The sequence below is a fragment of the Centrocercus urophasianus genome, unplaced genomic scaffold, assembly GCF_019232065.1.
Source record: "Centrocercus urophasianus isolate 14NV4802_14NV808 unplaced genomic scaffold, USGS_Curo_1.0 seq_14, whole genome shotgun sequence".
Lineage (NCBI taxonomy): Eukaryota > Metazoa > Chordata > Aves > Galliformes > Phasianidae > Centrocercus > Centrocercus urophasianus.
The window spans coordinates 31,895,279-31,912,253 of NW_024884586.1; the positions used below are offsets into that span (position 1 = coordinate 31,895,279).

General features: G+C 43.9%; 1 protein-coding gene across 2 annotated transcripts in view; it reads left to right on the forward strand.

Moving 5' to 3' along the window:
* ESRRB (estrogen related receptor beta) overlaps positions 1 to 16,975 on the forward strand; it is a 123,290-nt gene that overhangs the window by 39,452 nt on the left and 66,863 nt on the right. Inside the window, exon 1 of one of the 2 annotated variants that reach the window (XM_042813316.1) lies at positions 3,410 to 3,551. The exons of the other annotated variant lie outside the window; for it this stretch is intronic. Within the exon in view, the coding sequence (XP_042669250.1) occupies positions 3,502 to 3,551 (50 nt within the window). The 5' untranslated portion in view covers positions 3,410 to 3,501. Of the gene's footprint in view, positions 1 to 3,409; positions 3,552 to 16,975 lie in introns of those variants that run through there. 2 annotated transcript variants of the gene reach the window in all.

Below are 16,975 nucleotides of genomic sequence, written 5' to 3' on the forward strand. Positions count from 1 at the left end.
AAAAAGTAAGAAGTTAATCCATTGAAAATTCCTTAGTCATTAAAGAATGGGGGAAAGTTTCTCAATAAATTCTTAACCCAACATCTCTTGGAAGAGCCAGCAAAAAGTATGAAAGACATCTTTTTGTGGAAGGGGGGATTGCATACCTCAAAGAAGCGGTACTGGTGGGACACCATCTGCACTCTAACTGTGCTCTCTTCTAAGTTAACTCATGGAAAGTCATTGCTCTGCATTGGGGTCAGGCAAGAGAAGAACTGGGGACCTCAAAATCCAAAGGCTGCCTTATGATGATCAACTCAACAGGTAGCATTTACCTGAGTTGTGCTCTGTTCAGAGGCTGCAAATCAAGCGGGCTCGAGTGTTCCTGCCCCCCTGCAGAGAGAGCAGCATTTGGAAGGCCTGATTCAGGCAGGCCAACAAGGGCTGTGCTCACAGGACGAGCTAGCTTTGCTTTGTTGTGTGTGCGGTTCTACTTTGTATTTACTTAGACTGTGGCTTTTGGATCTGACAGCCAAATGTTACTCTTTCTAAACTTGTTCTGGCACATATTTACAACACGTATATTGGAAGGAAGGCCATCTCAAGATCAGTATTTCCTTTAATCTTTGGAGGGAAGAGAGTTGGGCTAAAGCTATGAGAAGAGCTCAGTGAGAATGGTGCAGAGGGCATGAAGCAGAGGAAGATGGGGCCTCCTGAAATTCTCAGATCAGCCTTCAGAACTCTTGTCCCATTCCTTGGGGAATTCAAGCTTACAGATCAGGCCCAGACAGTGGAAGTTGTTCCTTTATAGCCTTCAGAGGAAAGAAGGGTTCTGCTCAGCCCCTTTTGAGGTGGGGGAAGCTCCATTTGTTCACTTGCACTGGATTAGGAGAAAACAATGTTAGGTTTCTGCACCACTTTGTAAATACCCACCTTACCCAGGCAGTTCTTTCAGCAGCAGCCCATTTCCAGAGTACAAACCCACCATTGTACTGCTGATATCAGCTAATTTGGCCCCATGGACCTTGAGCCGGGCGATCACATGGTTTCCTGCTTGCCTTGTCTCAGCCTGGTTAAATCTTAAAGTGAAAGAATAAAACATCAGGTATTGGGAGATTAATACCTGCCTGCCAGGCCATGCCCACTCTGCTCTCCTGTTCACTGAGAGCCTACAGCTGAACTAATTCTGCACAGTCAGTGTGCAGACAGTGAGCATCTTTCCATATAAAATAGTTTTCAGTCCGAGTCAGCTCACTGCAAACACACTGGCTGCTCTTGAACCCTGCCCTGACCCTGTGTGCCTCCTCCAGCGTCTCTTGCTACATCAGGAATCCTCTTCAAGCAGCATCCAGGTCATCAGTAAGTCCCTCTGAGCTCAGACCCCTGCAGGGAATGCACTGGTGCTTGTTTCCTCCTCCTCATCTGTGGTTGCGTTCAGGTTCTTCAGTGTGGTTGCTGAGATCCCTTCCTCGCAATACTGGGCACTGCTCCAGTTACCCCCAAGCCCATCTTCAGACTTACTGGCAATCAAAGCATCTTAGAGTTTTCACTGTGCTGATGTGTCACTTAGGAGTACAGAAGTGTTTGTGCACACAATTCCATTTCCTTTAACTCTGCATCCAGGAGAGATGTATATTCTGAACTTTGCGTCACCTGCAACATTCAGGTAAGCAGATTCGGCTCTACTTTTAAAAGTGTGGACAAGACTCTGTTGTCTTCCGTTTTCTAAACTAAGGTTTTCAGTGGCTTCTTCATGCGTCTTGTATTTAGGGAAGTTGATGAGAATCCTGCAGCTTGTCCCTGCACAGTCAGGGGATGCAGCAGGACCTGCCACGAGTTTATATGGTGTTTTTGTTGCATGTTCCATAGTGCTTATGATCTCTGTTAGAAAATTTGTTGAGAAAGTTGTGCTGCCTTTAGCAAAGAAGGTGTTTGTGAATTTGACTATTCCTCTTTTTCTGAATATAGTCTGCTTCAAGTTTCTCCCGAGATGCTTAGCCTAAAACTTTCTTACAACATAGTAATTTAGCTGTAAACATGGCAATAAACAGTTTCCCTCTTTTGCTGTATAGCCCCTCCCATCTGGAAAGTTCTTAAGGATCATTGCTTCTCCTGCTGCTACACTTTTGCCTCAAAATAGATTCTGTGCCTTGTATTAAGGAGTATCCTTAATGCTCCAACTTCTCATTTGCCTGACATAGGAGAGTGAAGTTTTGCTCAGTTGTGTTTATTTCTGCTTTAAAAGGGCCTCTCTTGTTTGTCAGTGAAGGTTATTTTAGTACATTTGAGCATCAGACACCTAAGCACGAAGTAGAGGTGTAAGAGAGGGGCATGGGAGGTTTGCATCTGTGCCCTTTGGGAGTCAAAGGGCTGGTGGCAGTGGCCAAAGAGTCCCTGCAGGGTACCTCCACGTGAGTCAGGCTTCCAGGACAAGGCTCTGGGCGTGTGACTGAGGCTTGTATGCTCGTACAGAGAGTATTCTTCAGCTGGGAACTGCTCTGCTGCCGTAGGAAGGCAGTGAGGTTGCATGGGTGTGAAAACGTGAGGATAGCGGAAAGCCTTGTGACAGGGAAGCTGGTGTATATCTGCAGAGCTTAGAAAGGTCTTTCGTGAGGATTGTTTTGTGTTGGTTTTGATTGTAACGTTTCTGAGGGTCCGTACCTACAGGCGTGTGCCTGACAATACGTGCTTTTATCCCGAACGTCCGATTCTGGTCTCAGTGCCAGGGTTTATTCCGGCACGCTCTCAGGCTGCGCTGAAGCGACATCTGAACGGTGCTGCTTTGAAACCGGGATCGGGCGCTCGTCTGCCTGCGTGTGCTGAGGACGCGGGGCCGCGCGGGGCTGCGGCAGCGAGCCTCGGCCTGTGCATGCGGAGCCGTGTGCGCTGCTGCCCGCCGGCTGCGCGCCCGCGGGAGGATCTGCTCCCGGGGCTCCGCTCCGCGGGGTTTCCCCTAACCCTAAACTCTGCGGCCGCCGGGTGAAGGTGCGAGAGATGCGGGCCGCGCGTGCCGCCCGCCGCGCTGCTTTCCCTGCCGGGACCGGACGGCGGGCTGTCATCGCGCGTCCCGCCGCCGCCGCCGCCCGGCCCGGGGCCGCCCCCGGGAGCGCTGCGCCCGTGAGGCCGGAGCGGGTCCCCCCCGGCCGTGCCTCCCCCAGCCGCGCTCCAAGCCCGGCCCCCGCGCGGGAGCCAATCGCCGCTCGTCCGTCTCCATCCATCTCCCGGTGTTAAAGCTACAGCGGGGCTCGGGGCGGCGAAATCCCCCGTGGCTGGGTCCTGCGCGCCGCCCGCCTCCCGCCGCTGCCAGAGTCCGGGCGCGGAGCGGAGCGCAGCGGAGCTGCCGGCCCGGCCCGTCCGCTTCTGCCCTGCCGCCGGGCTCGGCCGGCTCCCTGCCGCGGCTCCACGCCCGGCGCCTGAGTTGTCCTCTTGTTGTTTCCCTTCTTTCTTTCTTTTATTTCTCTTTTTTAAATTTTTTTTATTTTTTTTTTTTTTTCTCCAACCGGGAATGCTCAAAGTGGACTGATGGACATTTCCGAGCTGTGCATCTCTGACCCGCTCGGCTACCACAACCAGTGAGTGCGCCGCGCTGTGCCGCGCCGGGACCGGGCGAGCCGCGGGCGGGCGGGGACCGGCAACGCTGCCGGTGGGACGGGACGGGGCCGTGACCTGGCGCGCCTCTGCCTCGCCGCGGGGATAGGAGCGGGCGGGTGCCGCGGGGGAGCGCCGGGAGTCGGTGCGCGGGGCCGACGCTTTATTTCCTCGTAACTTCTCCCTCTAACGCTTCATCTCCTAGGAACGGGCTGACGCTGAGCACTGGCAGTCCAGTCTGCACAGTTGTACTTCCCGTCGGTGCTAGGATTTTTATTACGTGGATTCTTAGGCGTCTGTAAGGAGATATGCATAAAATTACAGAAGGTGGATTCGCTAAAATACTATTGCGATTTTTTTTGTTGTTGTTATTGTTGTAACAAATCTCGTATTTTGACTCGAAATCCCCATCGGAAAAGGAGTTTCTCACAGCTCGCTCTGCGGGGTGCCTGCCAGGAGAGGAGCGGAGCGGCAGGGCTGGCCGCAGCATCCCGAGCCGGGACCGCTGGCAGCTACCTCAGCACCTGCCGCTGCTCTTTGTATCCTGCGCGGAGCGGTACCCGGTAACGCTGCGTTCAGAGCCGCGTTAACGTGTTAAGTTTGGTTTGATCCTTTTGGGGAAGTTAGGAAACAAGGCAAAATTTTCTCAGCGTCTGCATCCAGCTCACTGAAGTCATTCAGTTCCATGTGCGTTTCTCCCCTCAGATAAATCTCCACGAGCGGAATCCCCTTTTGTGTTTTCATGTTAATCTGTGTGTCACCTACAGAGGTTCTGTGGTGTCATCCGGAGGGGGATAGGGGCTAGGAGCGAGGTCATTCGCCGGTTTCATTGTGTTTGTTTTAAGAACGCATTCTATTTAGTAAAATTAAAACACTTAAAACCAATCAAAACCCTCAATGATATTGACCTCTCTTTCCTTGTTACAGCTGTCCTTTATCCATCTGTCTTGCTTGCTGATATTGTCTGTTCTTATGCTCCTTTCTCCCTATTTTAATCCCCCGCTTTCAGCGTTTCATTAAAATGTGACTTAAAATTGTTGATAGAAATTAATAGTCTGACCTGTGTGATTTTCTTTTCTCTACTGCTTCACTTGTAGCTGCTCCATCCCGAATTAGAAATAAACAGTTTCTTGAGGGAAATGTATTCTGTGTGCTTATGGGAGTCTTTTAACATAAAGCCAAAAGCACGAAGTGCATTTACCTTCATTAAAAAACAAACAAACAAATGCCAAAACAACAGAAGAAAATGCCACAGTCAAAAGGTATATCGTTATCACTTGCTATAGTGTCTCTTAACTTTTTATTTGTTCCAGTTTTGGAATTGGGAAAAGAAACTCCAACAGCACGAAAACAGTGGGAAGGGATCTGCACGTTGGATTGCTGTCCCTGTGCTGTATCACCAAGGGCTTTCGGGCAGCTCCCAGCTCAGGAACAGTGCCCTACTGTGTTCCCAGCCCTTTGGCCACGCAGCAGGCAGGTGGAGGTGGCCCTGGGGAAGTGCAGATGAGCTCCTATGGCTTTGCAGTGGGCAGATCTGCTCTTTGCCATGAGAATCTGTTGTAGTGCTCTCAGTTGAGAGGAGTGCTTGACGTGGCTGTGTGTGCCAGCCAGCTGCCATCCTAACACTGATGAGGTCAGGGGAGGGAGACCAAGAAATACCATTTTAAATATTTCAATCCATTTTATTTTGTTTAGTTAGAAGAGTGCAGTGATGAAGTGGGGAATTATGGCTGAGTCTGGGAAAAGTTGGTGAGAGAAGGAAAAGGTGTGAGAAGCCCTAAACCGTGGAAAAATTGATGTGTGTGCAGTGTGTCTGCTATTGCTTGGGTTTACGTTCGTGTGTTGTTAGGGTTAGATTTTGGCTTGCGTTTTGTAGCTGAGGATAAGAGTTAACCCAATATATGCTTCTTGAGCTGCCTCTTCCCCCATTGTAACACATTTATGAACATATTGGGTAAATACAGGTATTGTGGTTGTGCTTGTGATAGTAGCTGGTTGTGTGAGCATATTGTCCTTTTTGTTGTGAGTGAGTCTGACTGTTAATCACTGAAAAAGATTTTCATAGTTATTTTCCTTTAAAAAAAAAATGCTTTAAATTATGTGGGCAGCATTTGTCATCAAATTAAACCTTAATTTAAGAGTGAATTTTTAAATATCACAGGCTGCCTCTTCTTGTTAGTTGCTTGTTAAGCTATAGGAGAAAATGGAAAGAAGGATTGAATGTGGCTGGAGAAGAAGCTGTAGTCACTCAATAGGGGATCCATACAGTTACCTGGAAACTGTATTTCACCTTGCAACTATGGAGAGAAACAAGGCAAAGGAGAGGAAAGGTGACTCTGTTCACCTTGGAGTTTAAGGGGAGCTTAATATTTGTAATGCACTCAAAAGCAAACAGAAATGAACAAGGGAAAGGAATTCATTATCCCTCATCACACTCTTGAGGTTTTGGATTCGTCTTTCTGAAGCATTGGAAGTTCCCTTTCCTCTGTCTGCGTGTGCAGGTCTGAGCGATGGCATCGGGAACCGGGGACGTTCCATTTGGTGGGCTGAGTGCTTTCCCTCAGCACGGGGTCTTGCAGTGAGAGTAAGGAAATACTGATTCCTGATACTGACCCTCTGTTTTTGACCCTGTGCATCCTACGGCAGTGTACGCGTTTGGTTTCTTGTACAGGAGTCTCCTCTTTGGTGACCACTTTTGGTACTGACCTTTGGGAGAATTATTCCTGGGGTCGATGATGCAGCTCCGAGGGACAACCTTTTGCGTGACTTCCAGTTGGGAAGCTGACAAAGGCAGTGATTTGTACCTGCGGTTCGTCTCTCAGGTGAGGCGTACGGTGAGAATGCATTAGTTACACTGTATGACAATGTCTGTCTGCAGTACAGCGCGAAGGGAGCGCGCTTACAGGCACTGGGGACAGCATCCAGGCAGACAAAATAGGTGATTATATTCACATGAACATGTGTGTGCATATATAAATATCTATATGGAGTTGTATGCACGTACATAGGTACGGTCACACTGAGTATCGGTATTGCGTATCGCTCATATGCAAACCTAAGGCTGTTTCAAAGGGGGCAGCTTTACTTTTATGTATCAACTTCCATGTCCCAGAGAATTTTTTCTGTCCAGCAATAGCTGCCACAAGAAATACTGACAGGACTGCAAAATTGCAACTCCGTTTCTAATTAATATTCTCCATGACAGTCAGAAACTGACCAAGTAACCATAATGAAGGGAAAATAAAAATCATTGGCAAATAAGGGCGTGCTGCCAGATGCTATGTCTCTTACACTGTTTCCTCTGATGTACAAGAAAGACACATGAGTCACTGATCTGATAAAAATGAAAATTATTTTATGGGCAGAAAGGAAAAGTTGAAAGGAATATCTGGTATGTTTGATAGAGAGACGGAAAGGTATAACATTGGAATTTTAAGTCAGTGAAACGGCAAATTCTGGATCCTGTAACAAAGAATTGACAAAGTTGTTGTCACTGACTCTAATGCACAGACTGAGGAAATGTGACTTAATTTGAGAGGTTACTGGAAATGTCTGTATTCCGTGAATGGGAGGAAATCTGAGTCAGAGAAGCTGAATGCAGCGGTCTGGTCTGACTGTCTCTGACAGTCTGGGGCAGGGAGGAGTTGTTAACTGGGGAACGTGGGGAGGGAGTTGTGTGCTTTATTGACGGAATAAACTGAAAATCCTCTGTAAGGGAAGCAGCCTGGTTGCTGGGTTCCTGACTAAACTCCCACTGCAGAATAGGGTCTTGGTGTACTGTGCGTATTGAGCACAAGGCTGATGAGGAAATTGGTACCTTTATGACATTTGTATTAACTTTTCCCTCCTTTTCCAATTCCACTTGTGAAAGTAAAGATGGCCTAATCATTATCAATTATTGAGAAATATGGAAAGATCAATATATTTTAAAAAGTAGGATTTTTTTTCATTGTATTGATTTGAAGTAATCAATAAATATTGCATTTAGCCTGAGAGGGGAAAGACTTTGGAGAGATTGCATCAGAGAAAGTTGCTGTGACAGAGATTTCACATCCCGTTTTCTCCCTTTCCAGGGGATCACTGCTGTATCCTCGGTGCCCTTTTTGCTGCTGTTCCCCAGCCCCACTTCAGCTCTATTACCACTGCTCAGAATTCCTTGTCATTTGAAATATCCTGTATTTTCCCAATAATTTTAGCTCAGTAAGAAGTTCTGTGCATTGTGTCAGTGCGTCCATTTCCCAAATTTGCCAGGGCTCCAAGGACACGAGTGCTTTTACAGGCTTGAAGAAGGGAGAAGGGAAAAGACTTCAGCCTGAGACCAGTGGACTTCATAGTTTCTGTTAGGAGCACAGTAGAATTGCTTCGGAGTTTGAAATAGCAAAGAGAATTTTAAATAGAGGAAGAAATAGTAAAAGTAGAAACAGATGCTGGCACAGCTTGGATATAAAAGCCAAAATCCTATATCCAGCTTTTCCTTCTAATTCCTGTTTCTTGGATTGCGAATCAAGGTTCGTAGCAGCCAGTGTTTCAAAGCAGTAGCTCTGCTGCAGGCTGTGGAGACTGGGAAATTCTTCACAGTAACACCTATTTTTTTAATCCATGGATCTCCTACTATTAACTTCACAGAATTTTTAGTTTGTGCACCGAGAGGAAGGAAATGTAGCATCTGTCCAGCCCCCAGCATTGAGCTTTCTAGGTAATGCTGCTATAGAAACTGGGGGGGCAAATAGCAGGATCAGAGCTTCAGCAGAAACCTCAAATCAGGTGGTGGGTTGTTCAGTGAATGGACTTAACAAAGGCAATGTTAGCAGTGCTTTTTTTTGGTGACCCTGCTGGAGAGGCGAAAACCTTTTTTCTTTTCTTTCTGCCATCCCAGTATCGACCGCGTTTGAGTTCTGAATGTAGTCATCCCTACGCAGCTTACATGTGCAGAGTGCTTGGTGCCTGTCATCAGGAACAGAATTTAGTATTATTTATTACTAATAGCTATCGATCTGATAAGTTTTATTACTTAGGAATTAAACTATTGTAACGTACTCTGCATCTGTTTCATCCTTGCTGCGCTGCCTCTCCCCAGCCTTGTCCTGTCCCCTCGAAGCAGTAGCGATGCCCACAGAACGTGCCTTGCAGCTGGAGCACGGCGTGCTTTGATTCTGCCTGTGCTCGTGAGTGTGGCTGCTGGCTGTGGCTGCCCAGGAGGAGAACGTGCCCGCTCAAGGTGGAACGCACTGTATAATAATATATTTGTCATGTTTGTAATTGCAAATGTAATTAGCAAACAAGCTCTGGGGGATTGAGGACTTGAAACTTTCACTGCACATCATTTGACCCTATCTTGACTGGACGGGAGCTTGTGTGCCGCTGTTAACCCTTGCTGGTCTTGCAAAGAAGTGCTCCTTTTAATCTGACTGCAGCTAAGTTTGCTGTTTGGTAGGAGTCTTTTTGTCCCTTATTTTTTTGCTGTGAGCAGCTTTGTACCTACATTTACTAATACCTTATTTCACTGTGATGGCAAGTGCATACGTTCCTCCTGTGGCACACTCGCTAATATTTCCTGTCCTAGCACTTCTGACAGACTGGAAAGCATTCTGCAATGCCCTTTGTGAAGAGCACTGTGTACCAGTAAGTGCTTTTGCATATTGAGCTGTTCAGTGCACTCCTATCACCACAGGCAACGTTACTATTCAGTGCCCCTTGCACTTCGCAAAGACAACTTGCGAAAAGCAGGTGGCAAGCTGTTATCACACAACCTGCGATGGCTCTGTGTCCCTGCTGAGCTGGAATTTTCTTGCACTCCCTTTCTGAATGGGAGAGGAAAAAATGGATGAGAAATCCTGTTCATTTTGTGGGATCCCAGCAAATCTGCGCCTAGTTCACGCTTTGGCTGACTTTAGTCGTCGTACAGTGAATATTCCTGCCCTGTAAGGATTTAGCAAACAATGCAGAATCCATTCATAAAATCACAAACTTGTATGTATGTGAAGAAAAGAGGACTTTTTTTTTTTTTTTTTTTTTTTTTTTTTTTTTTTTTTTTTTTTTTTCCCAGGCAGATGTCACCTCATTTCTTTTTCAAGATGGGACTTAAATTACAATACAGTGGTGATAATAGGACTGTCCTGGTTTTGGACACGGTTTTATTTATTCCTGTGTTGTTGTGCATGTGAAAGGAAAGAGATGTAGTGTAGACACAGGTAGCCATTTTCATACAATTTTTGCCATGACTGTAAGGACATCTCACAAATCCTGCATCCTGTTGAAAGATTAGGAGGAAAATGAAGTATGTTCTAATTTGTTCTCGGTAGAGTATGAGAAATTGATGAGAACCCTTTGCTTCAGTCCAGATTTTCCTTTTCCGTTCCTGGAGATGATGTTGGATTTACCGTGTATTTAGGGGTCATATATTTTTCTTGAATTAGAAAAGCCCGTATTGTAGAAGACTGAAGTATGTGTGGGACCTCCAGCTTAGAGCATGCTGCATAGCAAGAGACAATTTCTCATCATAGTACCTTTTGTTTTGAATTAATTGTCTGTGTTTTACTGCAGCTGTTTTTACCTGACAATTTCTTGTTGCTCCGTGTCTGCTCTCCTGAAACTCTCCTTGTAGGTATGGCATATTTAGAAGTGTTATTTTCTAATTTTTCCCCTTTTTCTCCTGGCACTTTAAAGTTCCTTTTAGTAATAACGGCCCTCAATCTCCGGTGATGGAGCCGTCATTGTGAACAATGCTGGTGAGTGTATTGTCTCACTGTCCTTTCACTCAAGAGAAAGGTCAAAAGAACAGCTTTAAAAAAAAAAAAGTGTTCAATTCTCCTGTTATGATTTTGCATATGGAGATGATTGTTTTTGGAATGTGCAAGCACTTGGGTGAAAATAACGCAGAAATATGATTTTCCATGTTGCCGCTGGTACATTTGAAAAAAACATGCTGACATGAGCAATCGCAAACCAGATTTCTCACTGAGGTTTACGTAATTTTGCATATTAAAAAAAAATAGAAAATTACTACGTAATTATTGCTTGACAGATTTTATTTTTCTGAAGTCTTATGTGTAGTTTTTGTTTTTATTCGGTTAGTCTGACAACTTTCTCATTCTCAGCAATGCTGTTTGTTTCCCGGCTATAAAAAAAAAAAATATATACCTAAGAGCTATTTCAATGAGATTTTCACAGATTTGTCAGCATAGCAATGGAGAACGTAGAGTGTTACTGATCTCAAAGACTTGATTTCAAATTCTTTTTGGTGCCCAGAACAGAATTAACCTCTGTATATTTTAATGTATACGTTTCCTTTATCCTTTGCTTTTTATTTTTTAAATCAATCATTGACTTATAGAGTAGTTTTGAGGAATTGCGGTGTTTTTAGTTTGATTTGTTTCTGGACCACTGATGGCATGCAAATGCCACCTGGTTTTAAACAGCTCAGAAAGTGCTGCAGAGGAAGGAGTAAGAGATATTTAATTATTTGGAATACAAATTCTGCTCTTCCACAGCCCTTTTTCAGGCATGCAGGGTTCTGCTTCTACATTTTGCCTCTGAGTTTGATTCCATTTCTTTTAGTTGTTATATTTCTGTTGATAGAGGTTTTTAGGTCATTTTTGTCAACTGGAGGGGTAATGGTGCAGGGAGAGGCTGAAAACATTCTCCTGCAAAAGTAAAAGCCTTGGTGCCTATTGCCTGACACAGTTTTTGACATCAGATTGATGGCGGTGCAGAGGTGTCTGGATGGAGCAGGGCTCTCCATGCACCCAACCTCCAAGCAGCAACTTGCAAGATGTGCTGTGCAGAAGCAGTGCAGTGTGCCCAGGGACTGGGGCAGGGAGCGGGCGCAGCAGCTGGCACGGTTGACAGCCAGGGAAGTCCCAACGTGGGCACTTGTGTCGCAGTGCCTGGGCTTTGTGAAGGTTGTTAACTTTGCTTCTTGAGGCTTTTTTTGGCTGTAATAGATTGTAGCAAATGTGACCTTTTGAAAATGATGGTTAAGTGTATTGATGTGTCTGTATGTGTGTATGTATTACTTTACATAGATGATGCCAAATGCGTCTCCCGCAGAATAATTGACATGAGTTACGTAGTTGTGGCACCAAGCACACTGTGGAGTCTAGAATGAGCCCAGCTGTGACAGAAGCAGTTGTCTTGTATGCAGAGACCTGCAAGTGCATGGACATATGTATATCAGGCTATATGTGTCCATGTTTACTTTTAAATAAATGTGCACACACTGTAAGTTAACAGGAAAATAAAAAGATGAAATATATAACTTATATATAGCATGTTCATTCTACGTGTTGTTTCACTTGAGTAGTTATCCGTGCTGAGTCTCACGTACGCACGTCTTTCTGCATGTGGTTGTGTGTTTGTATGCGAGTGTGTGTAAATGCATAAAAATTAAGGATAGCTGTATCTGTCTTCATCACAAGGTCATCCTGAGTATTGGTTAATTAAAGTTTGTAAATCTTTTGATAGCCATGCATGGAAGGTGTCCTATAAAAGCAGAATGCCGTCCAAGTATGCCATACATACCTGAAAAAAATATTTGGTGCTTTTGTTACAACTTAATAGATATAATAATTAGCAAGTATTTAGGGTTAGGTGCTATCACACTGGCAATGGATGTTCTGTTTATAAACAGATATATCTTGGAATCTGTGATTTTCAAAGATCAGCAGAGATTTTTTTCAAATAAAATGCCATAGAGGAATTTGAAAAACGGTTTGCAAGCTATAAGCTGGGCTCCTGTGGCATAACCAGAAAAGTCAGGTGTTTGGAATTTTGTTTGTTTGTTCAATTTTTGGTTATTTTGGAAACTTTTTTCTTTTTTCAATGCGTTTTTGTTTTTGCAGGACACAATGTAGGTTTACCTTATGAAATCCCTTGCTTCAGAAATTGTTTGATGATGGGATGTGCTTTGTGTTTTTTTCTACAATGTTTCTGATTGTTCTCTTTTTATTCCTTTGGTTGTATTCTTTAGATTAGAACAGAGCAGTTGCTTTTTTTCCTAGCAGTTATAGCTGGGGAACTGTCATTGCAGACGAAACTGTAAGCCCTAACTAATCAGTTAATACTACGGACCATCTCTGTAGAAATTTCCCCACTTGAGTTCACATTCTAATATGGACTTATTTTCTAAACTATCAACCAATTCAATTCCATAGCCATTTTTATTTATGAAAGAAAACCAAAAGCTCATGCAATACACGGGTGCAGAATTTGTGCACTTTTAATACGCTCATATTTCTTAGAATTTTTGCCCAGGTGTTTAGAGGAAAAAAAGATGCGGCTTCTCCCCCTTCCTGTTTGTTGAAAGAAGAAAAAAATACCTGCTTTTGGATGGCCTGCTTTTTTGCTTTGCTTCAACGTCTGCAAAATGTTATATATTCAATTCTCCTGTTGGAGCAAGAGTTAAAAATTAATTCATGAATAATAAAAACCAATCAGTCTTGTTGAGTTTAAGAAGGATTAGAAGAAGGGCTTTTGTACAGAAGCAGTTATATATCTTGGTGCTGATATTGTTGGACTAATAGATATTGTACTAGCTCCTGTTGGTTATCTGATAAAGGTAGCTGATTTGCAAATAAGATTGTTATCCCGATGAATAACAGGTCTAATACTGCATGGATTAAAAGTGGCTGGGCAGTTGGTGTCTATTATAAGTTCTTGACTCCTGCTCAGAGATAAATTATAATTTATTTGATTCAGAAATCTGTAGATAGAAAAGGGACCAGGTAAATACTGTACATGGTTTGTGATGCTTTCCTATTGCTGGCACTTTCAAGGAAGGTACCAAATTCCACGGAGCTTCAGCTTGCCTCTGCTGGTTAGCTGACCGTGGCACGACATTCAGTACAGACATCAGGCTGTTCTGTGCTGAAAGCAGGTAACTGGCACCAAAAGGGCACAGGAAAACCCATTATTCCCTTGAGACGGACGAAAAATTTGCAGCGAAAATTTTCTGATGCTAAATGTCACCCTGTTCTTGGAGAAATCTGCTGTGCAGCACCTATGTGAGGAAGCAGAGGGATGAAGATTAAAAACCATGAAAATTAAAAAGAAATTCAGTTTCTGAATCTGATGTTAGAGGTTAAGGGAAGCCAGTGGACACAGGTGGCTTGTTTCAGCAACAGTGCTTGAGCCTGATATGGGTTTCATCAAGAAGATGGGATATCTGGGTTGAGAAGGAAGAGGCCAGTGGGTGAGAGGAGACCTGGATGAATTCTTTCAAATACCTGCTCCAGAAGAACTTCCTAGGACTACACGGAGCCTTGGTGGGAAAAACATCTTGAAGTGGCAATTTCACCTCCTGTGAGAGAAGTTTGATGTCACACTAAAGAGCCTCAGCATCTGTCTTTGAACTGTTCTGGGAAAACGTGCGAACATGAGATTCTTGGGAGGTTAACAACACTGATATGCAGCCTGCAGGTGACTTGTCTGTTCAATTTGGGTATAAACCAAGGCGGCATAGATAGAACTGTCTTTTGAAAGAAGAACACTTTGGCTTCCCTCACTGGAGGATGGCTAGAGGCTTTACCTGCACTTGCCTGTAGTTGCAGTGCAGGTGGGAACTCACAGTGACAGAGCTCAGCAGCCATGTGCAAGGCCCTACCCAATGCTACTGCACGTTGCTGCTCAGGGGCTGCCCGGGACCAGCCATCACACTTTTCCTTTCACGGCCTGGCTCTTTAGAAACATTCAAATTATTTTGTCCTCTGAAAAGTACACCTGGGTTTCTCCTGGGCACCTTGGCAGTGCTCTTATTGCCGCGTTAGGAGAGCGTTGCCATCTTCATGGATTTTTTGAGGCCTCTGAGGAGACTTTGTGACATCCATCACAGGTCGTGTCCTGCAAACTCTGTTCCTCATCCTGCTAATACGATGTTTGGAAGTTGTCACCATGTCTGCCAAGGAGTGATCTCATTGTAAAGAAGCTTGATTAGGAGAGAAAAAGTGTAGCTTCCCATCTTAGTCCCTTTGAGAAATACGTTACCATCTTTGAGTGCATCTCTGATGTGCTTACTCCTTTTGATGTGTTTGTTTCTTTTGATGTTTGTTTCCTAAATGAAGCAGTCTCATGATTTTCTTCATACTTGAGCCTATCAAACTATTTTCTGGTGTATTAAAGTATCCAGTATACCAGTCTGTCCATAGTAAGGTGACATCTAGACATTTTAGATTAATTGTATGAAAGAGAAGTATTCCCTACTTAGTTCACGGATGGAGTATTGTGACGTATCTTGTGTAGGTGATGGGCAGCTGGGAGAGTAATTGGGTCATTAGGACCTGAATTGTGGGGCTGCTGCAGCCTGAGTTAAGAATCCACAGGTGGTACATTGGCTTGAAATTCATAACCACTTCACTGAGAGCATCAATTCTGTCTCATCAGGAGATACAGGAATTTATGTAGCTAATTTCTCATTGAGTGTAGAATATACCTTGTCTGCATTATGTATTATTAATATCAGCATACTTGTTTGAAATAGTCTCTTTATCTTTTCATTACTAGTAGGTGGCTTAATATGATTCTATTCTTAACAGAGTAAATGAATATCAGTGAGCAACAATTAAGTGCAGATTTAACAGAGAGCAATCCATTCATTTTCTGATTGTCTTGTTTTGACCCCTGGCCCCAGTCCTCAATGTCTCTTGTTTCTTCTGGTACAGTGACATTGGAGTGGTCTCACTATATCTTTGATACATCACCAGTGTGAGAGTTAGGATAAAGGTTTGCCACTTTTCATGATGTGGACTACTGAGCCATCCAAAAAGCCCTTTGATATCATAGAGAAAAATCTTGGAGGAGGAAATCAGATTAAAATAACTTCTACAAAGATAAAAAACCTTCTGCCTATAATGATACAGTTGGTACTTGCTGCCTTCCTGGAGCAACTACTGTGCTCATGTGTTCTCTTTGACTCACAGCAATAGGTAATTTATATCAGGTTATTTCATCATCTGAAAGCAACTAACAACCATGAAGTGTTGTCAGTGTTGTTGAAGGAAGAGGCTGGTGTTAAGAATTTATATGGGAAACAAGACAAGCAAAAGCCACAAGATGAAGAAGCCATCTACAAGCTCCAAGCATGTTTGGGAACTTACTTTTAAAACTGTCTTCTAAGGTGCTTTGGATCTGAATTGGCTGTCATTTATACCTGAGTAAATGACAAGTAACTGTCAAAATCAGGTGGCATATGGAAGTGTAAAACTGACACAACACTAATATTAGGCCATTTAACTCAACATCACAGTGGGGGAAGATATACCTGGAACTGATATAAGAGATTGTATTGAAGGGGAAAATAAACAATAAAATCCTAAATCTTTGTGTGGGGAGTCATTTTCCTCATCTAAAACTCTGCCAGGTGCTGCTAGTGCCTCAGATCACTGGCTACTTCTTTCAGAGTTCAAGTTTCGTGCTCCCAATGCATGAAATTATTCTTTCAGCCCTTTGGGAATAATTTGGACTATGTTGGGGAAGGCTACATAGTGGTAATTGGGGAGCAGTTTGATGCATTGCTAAAATGCACAGAGGACAAAATGCCAAATGAGGTGTGAGAGGAGGTGAAGTGTGAACTTGCTGAAGTTGCAAAGAATATTATTGGGATAAAAACCCAGCAGAGAAGAGTAAAGCAGGTCTCCAAAGAAGCATTCCAGCATGTGGAGAATTCCAGAGAGCTCTAGATGAGAATGTCCTTTGCCAGATTTGTGAAGATGAAACCTATGGAAGAAGAAGGCCTGTGCGAAGGAAAAAGGAGACCAAAACAAGACAAATGTGCAGACCTGAATGTGGTTTCAAGATCTTTTCAAAAATATATATGTAAATGCCATCAAACTCAACAGCATTTACATCTCTATAACAGTGGAGAAAATCGAGGAGAGAAAAAAAAAAAAAAAGGCAAATATAACAAACTGTGCCTTAAGCAAAATATCCCTGTTATTCAACTATGGGTTGGAAATATAAATTTAACACCATGTGATTCTGTAGTATTGTTTAACCCCTGATGCTGCTAGGAAATGTGTAAAGCAACGCCAGGCAGTGTCCTGCTGTTCTAGGCAGGAGATCTGAAGGGAAGTTGATGGTGCAGAATGATCTTGAGCATTTTGGGTTGTAAACAGTATCCTTCCACTGTGAGCTGTGTTGGACTGCAGATGGTGAGCTAGAGGAGAGAAAAGCAAGGATAACATCTGGGTCATGAAGATTGAGCTCTCACTGTGACAGAGCAATGGTGAACATAAAGCCCAGGACAGCAGTCACTGTGTCTGTCTTGCCTTGACTAAGGCTTCTTTCTGATGCATAGTAGGGAAAATCTATTTCTGACCACTTTTCTCATTTAAATTACTGAATGTGCACTGAAAATACAAAACCATTTCTTCCTGCAGAAAGCTGGAATTTGGATACAACAGCTTTAAGGGAAAGG